Source organism: Brienomyrus brachyistius, chromosome 19, assembly GCF_023856365.1.
Source record: "Brienomyrus brachyistius isolate T26 chromosome 19, BBRACH_0.4, whole genome shotgun sequence".
In the NCBI taxonomy this organism is placed as follows: domain Eukaryota; kingdom Metazoa; phylum Chordata; class Actinopteri; order Osteoglossiformes; family Mormyridae; genus Brienomyrus; species Brienomyrus brachyistius.
Window position 1 is genome coordinate 8,871,188 of NC_064551.1, and position 10,102 is coordinate 8,881,289.

The 10,102-nt window shown below is 42.0% G+C and overlaps 1 protein-coding gene across 1 annotated transcript; it reads right to left on the reverse strand.

The window, feature by feature from the left end:
• Positions 1-7,334: 7,334 nt before the first annotated feature.
• Positions 7,335-9,652, reverse strand: sox11b (SRY-box transcription factor 11b). Its single transcript, XM_048985727.1, has one exon. The coding sequence runs from the start codon at positions 9,505-9,507 to the stop codon at positions 8,434-8,436; it is 1,074 nt and encodes a 357-aa protein (XP_048841684.1). The 5' UTR covers positions 9,508-9,652; the 3' UTR covers positions 7,335-8,433.
• Positions 9,653-10,102: the final 450 nt, after the last annotated feature.

The following is a 10,102-nucleotide window of genomic DNA, read 5'->3' on the forward strand; positions in this document are numbered from 1 at the left end:
GCTTTGAATTCACAGCAATTAGCAGCTAGGTCAATACTTATAGGATGAGGAAAGTATATTGTCTGTTTTAACACCCTTGTAAAGGGATTAATAGTGTGAAGAGTCTTATAAATCTATTCCTTTTAGCCAGGAAAGGCTTACATTCCGTACCTAGCCGACAGAGTCCGACGTTAATTAGCAGATTACCATATCTAATTAGGAAACGTGATTTACTGGCTTAATACTGTAGGTCTATGATGGTATCTGCTTCTTAATGTGTCTTTAAAATAAAGATCTACCCCTCCATACCAAGTTCATATGAGTTGAGGGTCTGAAACATATTTATTTGTTGAGTTTTTTTCCCGTGCTGTAGTGTCAAGTAAAGTGTGTTGACATCCTTTGGTTATATAAATGAGGAACACAGAGATGGAATTCAAATGCCAGTGAGCTGGTCACATTCGGGGTAAAAGGTACAGTAGTGTCTCATGTCAAGGTAGATCAGTGTGCTTTTGCACTTAGAGACTGGTCAGACTTCTACTTAAAGCCCAGGAAGAGTAAGCAAGGTTTTGGCACTGAGCACTGATACAGCTCAGTAGTGTATCTTGCTGAAAAAGTGTAGTAGACAAGTAAAGCAAGTATTGCAGAGAAATAGAGCATGTAAAACATGGAGTTGGCAGCTGGCCATATATGATGAAAGACAGAAGAAAAGCAAAACACAAACAGTTGACTTCCCAGGTCTTAGTGACAGAAGATATGCATTGCCTATCCACTAATACTGTTAATCCCAAAAAGACGTCCTTTGTTCTGTGAAAACCTTGAAGTACAAACCATGAACTGAAAGATACAGAGCTTGGTGATCTAAATCTGCACCCCATTGCCAGAAGGTTGCTGGTTCAAATTCCAGGAGGCATACACCTTTTAACCGAATTCCTCCTGTACAACAGGAATGTACTTCAGCATTGCAAATATGGGGCAAACAACTGCACATTAAAAACACAAAACAACATAGACTAACACATAGGAAAATAACAAGAATGAGAAGCATACAAGGTTGAGAACATCACCGAAATGAAAGCTCATTTACAATGTCTCAAGTAAAATGTTTTTATACCATGATGGAGGTAAGTTATTAAAAGGTAATATGAATTTTGGCTGATGTGTCTGTGTGTGTGTGTTTTCCGCCTGAGCTGCTGAGGCTTGAAACAAAGGTGACCTAGCAGCAGACAGTCACTGGATGTGTAACTAGCATAGCCCATGTGTACGAGCAGATGTTTGGTCTGGAGCCTGCTAGAGAGAGTGAGGCCAATCCTCTACTCCGAACAATGTGAAGTTCTCTTGCGCTTCCAGTTTCCCTTGACCTGTGATCAACTGACGCTCATGTGCTCTAAAGTGACATTCACACCAGAGGGGGACAAAGGAGAGTGCGACACGTCTGGAGTGAACGAGGAGTCATCTCGACTGTGAAAGACTGAGCCGTAACAACTCAAACGGCAACGCACTGATTTCCCTAAATTAGCATAAAGCCTCCTTCGGCAGTGGTCCGTACACAATTCATTTCCTCTATCATGTCACTCAAGGGAGTTTAACTTACAAAAAAATTATCTGAGGGCAGAACGAAAAATTATTGATTCGGGGAGATAACCAATCAGATTGTAGAGGAGGTGGGCCCAAGCAACTAGAGGAGGCGGGACCATCCGATCAGATTGGCTATCTCTATGAGTCAATCATTTTTCATTCTACCCTCAGATCAGATTTTTGTGTAAGTAAAACTCCCACGAGCTATCATGACATCATGCTGTCTTTTCAAGATGGAAAAAAACACATATTTGGGGGGGGGGAATCAGTGAAAGACAATTAACAGCGACATGGTTATCTTTTGGCTTAATATTTCTTTAATTACTCACAATGATATAACAGATTCATATAAATGGCACAGTGCAAAAAGAAAGAAGAAAAATGCCATTCTCCATGTTTGTCTTTCTCATTTCTCCTGGCAACATTTTCAAAAGCGATGCTTTTTTATATTCTTGCCTTTCATTTCGTCCTGTAAAATAGCAGACACTACTCTCACAAACATGAGCCTGAGATCAAAGTGGCCTAAAATGCTTGTTCGCTCCATGGACTCCTGACCATCCCACTGGAGCATTTGATGAATTGCCTTGCGAAAAACAGTGAATTATCTGTTTTACATTTTCCCATTTCTAAACCTGAACACAACATGCAAACTGAATGGTGCACTGGAGTGGCTGAACCGCGCTCTCCAGCCCAAAACAGACAAAACCTTTAACCCACATTCATCATAATTAACTTCTTCAGTCCCCAAGTTCCACAGGCTAATTATTTACAGAAGCACACAGCATATTGGCTATAAAATTAGATCCAGTACTGCAGTAGATAGGGAGGGACTTGTTGTCTTTGTTGAGGTAACCTGAGAACCAGTCCGGGCTGCTATTAGGCTAAGCAGCTTTCAAGATTGTCATAGTGTGAAGCTAGTATAGTATTTACTGCCATGAAGATGCTGATGGGGTTGCTAAGCTGAAATTTGTTGTACAGCACAAGTACCCTAAACAAAGTGTTTAAGAACAATAAACATTACCGCATATTTCTATGGTGAACATTATTTCTCAATCAATCTATCAATCCATCTTCAAACACGCTAACACAGAGGAGTTAGTGTAATTACAATATTATATATCTTATAAGCTATCTAGACACTCATGGAGCCAGTGATGGTATACCTTTATGGTGTAATCCCTGCCATTTCTCCCCCTAGAAGTATGATATCAAAGCCGTTTACCTCTACAGCTATTGGCTAGATAACGACTTCCCACTCTCAGATAAACAAACAAGGAGACAGAGCAAGCCTGTATGCTACTTTCACCACTATCTATATCTTTTAGGTATCTCCTTTTCCCCATGTCTCTACAGGTCAGCCAAAAATGCCAGGGTATTTAAAGAATACAAATAAAAACAAGAGGAATGATGCAGCATGTCTCACAAGGACCCGAAGATAACAAATGCCGGATGATAAAAACTGCCATTTTCCAAACAATATACCTGGATGAGATGTGTGTGCATGTTAATCTGCTATACCACACACATAATTCCTGTGCTTTACACACAGACGTTAAACCAGAATATAAAGCTGACTTGTGTGATTCCTGTAAATACAAACATGTGAAGAAACTCTACATTAAACATGATTTAAGGAAACATGTGCGAACAAAATATTAAATAAAAGAAACTCCAAAAATGTAAATTACACCGAAGAGCATTCCCTTGTGCGATAAAAGTTCTTAATTCACAGCCTCCGCGCCAGTGATTGGTTGCTTACCAAGACAGAGCATATGCAAACCTCTGACCAGTCTTTACACATATTTAAATGACCGCGAATTGCCCTCCACAATAAAACACATTGTTTGCGGTGCAGTCGCTTAAGGCTATCTGCACAGCTTTTTATGTGTTAAGAGATGTCTTAGCTGCTTAGCTGCAGAGCCTCATGAATGACAAAACAACTGTGAGGCCTTAACAATGCCCCACTTTTATCTCTCTCACTCAAAGCCTCAGATTCTGAAAGCTCATCCACCGGCATCTCAACTTTAAAAGTACAGCATCTCACAGCTGCACCAAGCTGGCTGACAAATCAAAGATGTTATAGCACACATGGCTACTTTTAGCTACGTCTCTCTGTCCGTCAGGTCAAATTGCATTTAACCCCCGTTTAGGCCGAATCTGGCTCACTGAGGCGTACTGCTACAGGGATAATCAAGACTTCCTGCTTCCATTCCACAAACGCAGAGGGACACAGTCTGCACCCTGTAACCGACAAACCCAGGGCCTCACTTTAGCCTCCTGTTTCCTGAGAGCAACAAATAGACAGTCATCAACTGCCACAAATTGCCTGAGGCCTGGCAAATCCAGGGCACAGCTCTTCTCCTTATATTACAGACCATATAAGCCAAGTGGACGTGCTACATCTTGTGCAACACAAGCAGCTTGACTGTTTTTTGTATATCACCCATGTGGACAACCAAAGGAACCAAATTCTACAAGTTAGACTATGTTGGAACAAGCAGCCAGGTTTACCCACCCAAAATTTGCACCTAAATAAAACAAAAGGAGCTGTGGATGTTCGGAAGCTGTGATGACTGATTCTGAAGAACCTTCCAGATCAGGCATGAAAGTGTGTGTGCTCTGTCTTACTTTAAACGGGGGGGCTCTACTTTTTGGTAAATATTGTTTTGAGGCCTGGCCTGGTACCTGTAATCCTTCACAGGATCCTCGCAAGCCAGCTAAATATAGCGAATTAAAAGGATGAAACTGATGAAAGCACATGACATAATAGTAAAAATGGCCCTAATGTGTTATAATGTCTGGCAAATGTGTACCAGAAATACTTTTTTGATTTTCAGGTTTATTTAAAAATTAATTTCAGAGCATATCTACATGAATTTTTCCAATATATTATTTCTGGATTAAAGTAACCTGTATATAGCGATGTATCAGAACATGTGCATTTTGATAGGTCAATTTAGATTTAAAATATTCGAAATAATGACGAATTTGTATGAAAATGTAAATATACATATGCGACAGATTGACAGACAGGACTTCATATAAGAAAAGATAGAGAAATATACAAAAAAGTGCACTATAAGAATGAAGACTGCAGTCCTTTTAACCTTGGGAAGTTTGTTTCCATCCAGGGGTCTGTTTCGGGAGAGTGAGGTAGCCGTATTCTCTGCAGGCTTGTCAGAAATGGCTCAGAGGGAGAGGTACGGTCAGCTCCAAATGGCTTTTAGGCATCGAGGCATTTTATTCCAAGTCACATAATTACTGTCCCTGTGGGAAACTTCCTGCCATTCCCCTAATGAAAGTACACAAATCATACACCGTGCATACATGCGCTGAGCCTGCAGTGTGGCTGAGAAAATGGAATGACTGTTTCAGAATCAGACCCCAGAACGGCATGGAGGCTGTCAAGCAATGTTATAGCCATGTACGCAGACCCAGTCTGTTATTTGAATGTAATATTTTTAGGTGCCTAGAAGTTAATATCTATTCCTGGTGACCATACAGACAGCCCAAATAACTGAGCTCCATTCATAATGTCTTGGACACCAGGTTCTAAATCTTTCGGTAAAACACTAAAACCATTATTAATTATGCAGTAGCCTAAATCGTCCAAGCATCTGACCAAATTTTCTTTAGCAAGGAAGTAATCACACCCTGTACTGACTAAGTACCAATAAATCAATTGACTAACACCTCCCTACCCCCTTCCTGTAATTTCAACTAACCAACTGAGAAGAGAACTGAGGAAGACCAGGGTGAGGAAGGCAGCTGGACCAGATGGCATCAACTCCAGTCATCAAGGACTGTGCAGAGCTACTGTGTGTTCTGTTCGCCTTATATACTGCAGACTTTGCACACAAGACATACGATTTTTCACATCCAAAAATTCACAGGTGGCACAGCGATTGTAAGCTGCATCACGGGTTTTCAGTGCCAATGCAGGGGACTCACCGATGACACTGCAGAGTGGTGCCAGCGAAACTGGCTCCAGCTCAAGATATGTTCGTTATGCTAAAAAGGAGCTGATAGTGGATTTTCACAGGGCAGAGCTGCTATCAATCATTCTAATGAGCATCCAGGGGATGGAGGATTGGGGTGTCCAGCCCTATAGATACCTGGGTGTTCATCTCAACAGTAAGCTGGACTGGAGAGACAACAGAAAGAGTCAGAGTTGACTCTACTGAAGGTCCTTTGACATAAAGGGACCACATATGACGTCATTCCATGATGCGGTGGTATCATCAGCCATCTCCTAAGCGGTCGTCGGCTGGGACGGGAGCGTTGTTGGATTGGAAAGGAAGACGCTGAACAAACTGATCAGCAGGGCTGGATCTGTGCTGGGGGTGCGGGGGCTGGACACTTTGGAGATAGTGAGTGAGAGGAGGATGGTGACCAAATTCCAGGAGAACTTGGTCAAATTCTCCCACCCCCTGCATGAGTCCCTGTATGCCCTAGGCAGCTCCTTTAGCTACAGGCTGCTCTACAGAGAGATTCCGTAGGTCTTTGGTCCTGCAGCAGACTTTACAGGGGCAATCAGCAGCGGACCCTTACACGTACACCGGGACTGTAGAGGGGGCCCCAGGTTCCCTACGTCACGGCACTATTTGCATTACTACTACTACCACCAATTATCATTTTTGTTGTTATTGTCATTAGGATTACTGCTACGTGCCCTGTCTCCTCACACTGCACCACCTAACCACATGGCCTGTGTTTACATACTCTGGCACTCACCACTTTGTAGAGTACAACCCCAGGTGTTGGAGTTTGGCTGCTATTTCGTTGTCTGCATACAATACATTGCAATTTTTATATACATGTCCCTTCTTCTTGTGTACATTGTCTGATCCTGTCTAATTGCTGCTGCTCATCATTTGCTCCACAGCTATTCTCCACATCACTAGCTTGTCTTCTGTGTGCATTCCTCTCCTGAGTTGCATTTTGGCATGACCCAGTTGAAGAAAAGATTAGAAGTCAATAATAATAATAATAATAATAATAATAATAATTGTTTCAGCAAGTGAAAATACCAGCCACAATGTATCAATAGATTGTGCTTCTAGCCAGTGCGGTTCAGATGAATAGGGAGTGACCGTGTCACTACGTTCAGTCATCGCTGAAATGCAATGGCCTGGAATTTGTAAATTGTCTCACAACCAGGGGAGATCATATGATCAAATAACCATGAAAGGGTAACGGAAGCTGAAGATACTTTAGAGCAGCCTTATGAGAGAACAAAGTTTAGAAGTGTAGGAATTAATTTAATAACACATACATACACTAACTTTTTAATATATACACACACACACAAACACACAGACGCACTCTGTTAACGGTAAACATTAACAAACGACTCGATGATGCTGGCGTTTCGGACTTACATCTTCACCAATCACATTGCATCATTTAGATAGGCGCGAGATTCGATTTCTTAAAGGCGCAGCGACACTCAGGCCAACAGATTGAAGGAGAACGGAGCGACGGTGTATGAGCAGCAGCCAGGTTCTTGTGCAATCACTTTGGTTTTCCGAGTTCATAAATAAAGAATAAATAATTAAAATTGGCACGGAATAAACACCGTTAAACTCGTCAGTGATATGCCATTATACGTTTTTTTAATGCGCCCGAAAATTACTTACCGTTAACATACAGGCATACAAACCAACGATCCATTACAAAAATGCTGGGGGTGGGTTTAAGTTGCGGCTGCAAGAAAATGCAGTTACATGCAAAGTTCCGTATTAGTCCTAAAAGCGCAACAAAACAAATGTAACTTTGCATCAGTTCCAGCTGATTTATTCATTTTTGTCAAGATACAGACTTCAGCATCACGACATTTAAGGTTTGTCTTTTGCTACAAAATGCAGATGGTGTGTTGAATATATTGCACAAAATAGGAAACAAATCAGTATGTGCCATTTAAAAAATTAAGGACAAAGAAAATCCAGTTTTACACCTGCTATTTGGGACCCATCCACATTAATATACATAGACTGCTAACTTTACTATATTACAGTACATACAATCTTAACTAGTACCAGCGGAGGAATCTATCACATCCTCAATTCCATTTACGCCTTCCTACAGATACGCACCAAATCTGATCTACAACTGTACAAACCCTATCTTAAAAACACAAGGCATTTAGATGCAAGTTTTAATTTAACGTTCAATCGTTACAAAAAAAAAAAAAAAAAAAAACTGAGAATCTTGCATGCTAAAAGAAAAAAGTGAACCCACAGGGTAGAAGAAGTGCCTGAAAACTCACTGAAAGCACGATAAGAACATTCCCTTTAGACTGTACAAAAATATGCCTGAAAATATTTCACTTTTCTTTTAAAAAGATGAGGTATGTCATGTATCAAAATGTTCCCCCCATAGCTGTACAACATAGCGGCTTAGCCTCTATTCTCAGACAAGGAGGTAAACTGAACCGGGTACAAAAACAAAACGGTTTGCGGCATATAGAAATTACATAAAACCCTTATAAAGTTCATTATATCCTGAAACGCGTTAGTCCACAGATCACTCCAGTCTCACGTCCTCCAACTCCCTGCAGTTAGGAAAAAAAAGGAGTTTATGATGCATAGAGGTTCAGATTTGTTTTCCCGTTGTGGTCCAGTGCAGCTGAACAGTTTTGACTGCAGACCCGCAGAAAAAAAAAATTCCACAAAACCCTGTTAAAACGGACGGCTTAAACAAATCAGCAGACTTGCCACAAAACCTTCTTTTGCATCTGGAGTTCTCAGTCGTCACACCTCCTTTTCCTACCCAAAATAAACCACAGGCAAGCAGAGCTTGGAACAATCTGGACAGGTCATATTCTTATTCCTCTTATAGTCATTACTAGTTTTTCCATTTCTTCTCTTTCCCCACAAACTAGTATGTGAACACCAGGTCAGAAAAGTTCGCCTCTAGCCAGTCCCCTGCAATCATTTCACTAAGCTCGGGGGTGCAATAGTCTGGAAATTCAAAGTGAGAGCCCAAGCTGCCCTCGCTGAAGGAGTCAAGATCTTTATCCACAAAGGAAAGCGAGAGATTGCCCGCATTTGTGTTCCCTAGCTCCGATCCTTGGGCACTAGATGCAAAATTTAAACTAAAGTCCACAAGCAGGTCGTCCACGTCTTCACTGGCACTGGACGAGGTAGACACAGACCTAGACGATGAAGCTGGTGAGACGGAAGCCGTGTACGTGCTGCCCTGCTTTGTAATATTCTTGAAATTGTAGAAAAGTCTGGTTGATGATGCGTTTCTCACTTCATCATACATGCTCGCACCCTCCGACTCAGCAGAACTCAAGGTTGGACTAGCGGGGACTTTGGCCACATTATATAGCCTTATTTGTTCCTCATCTTCCTCCTGTTTAATCCGGATGGGTAGATCATCTTCGTATTCCTCATCATCTTCATCGTCACTCAGTTCGCGTTTAATAGTCTTCTCGGTCTTTTCAGGATAACTGTAGACCGCAGATGGTCGCGAAACCGCCTTGCCGGTCTTTAACTTAGAACATTTTTTACCGGGAGTCTTGGCAGTTTTGCTACCCGATTTCTCTGGCGATGGCAATGTTGATTTTGACGAACTATCGAGCTTTGGTTTTTTCTTAGGTCTATACTTGTAGTCCGGATAATCAGCCATGTGTTTAAGCCGGAGCCTTTCGGCTTCCCTGATGAAAGGGATCTTTTCGCTATCCTTCAACATTTTCCAGCGCTTTCCCAGTCTTTTAGAGATTTCTGCATTATGCATGTCTGGGGACTGTTCCATGATTTTTCTCCTCTCAATTTTAGACCAAACCATAAATGCATTCATCGGCCGCTTGATGTGACCGGTTGCAGTTTTGCACCAGTCGGCTTTCACCGGCACAGAGCTGCAAGCCATCAGGTCGTTTTCTTCGTTGTCAGTAGTTTCCCTGGACGTGGTACCTTCCGTCTCGCAATGTTCTGTTTGTTGCACCATGGTCCCACTTGTAGGCTCCACGGAAGCTTATGCGGTTTTAACAGTCCACAAAACAACACTTTCCACTACCAGAACTATCTCTAGCTGAAGCTCAGTCTGCACTCTTTCCGAAGTTGCAGACTACCTCCTTAACAAGTTATTAGCGTTTTCATATTGATTGCGTCATTTATAATTACCCAATCAAATCTTCTCACTCCGCCCACCCGGCGCCCTTACCCCTTCGGTCCGCCTTCTGTCAGCTGTTTTATTGGCCATAAAATTTGTGGGCGGAGCATGCCTCAAAATCGTCTGCACTGCCTCTGCGAGACAGGCGTGTTGACTATTCACATTTTTCTGTGCGTGGACTGATAGCTTTCTTCGTGAAAAAGAGACAGCTAGACATTTCACGCAAGAAACACAAGCTTTTCAATTTCGTTTTATTTTCAATTCAGGTAAAAACAACATCGGCATGTCTTGGCGGAATAGCGAAATGTCTTGTAAGAATAGCCGCAGCGTTTGCAAACCGGGAGTGTAATCACCGGACTGAAGGTGGCGCTTGGACACTGAAAGCAATACGACCATCGTTTGGGGGTTCTCCTGCATGAAGTCGTTCTAA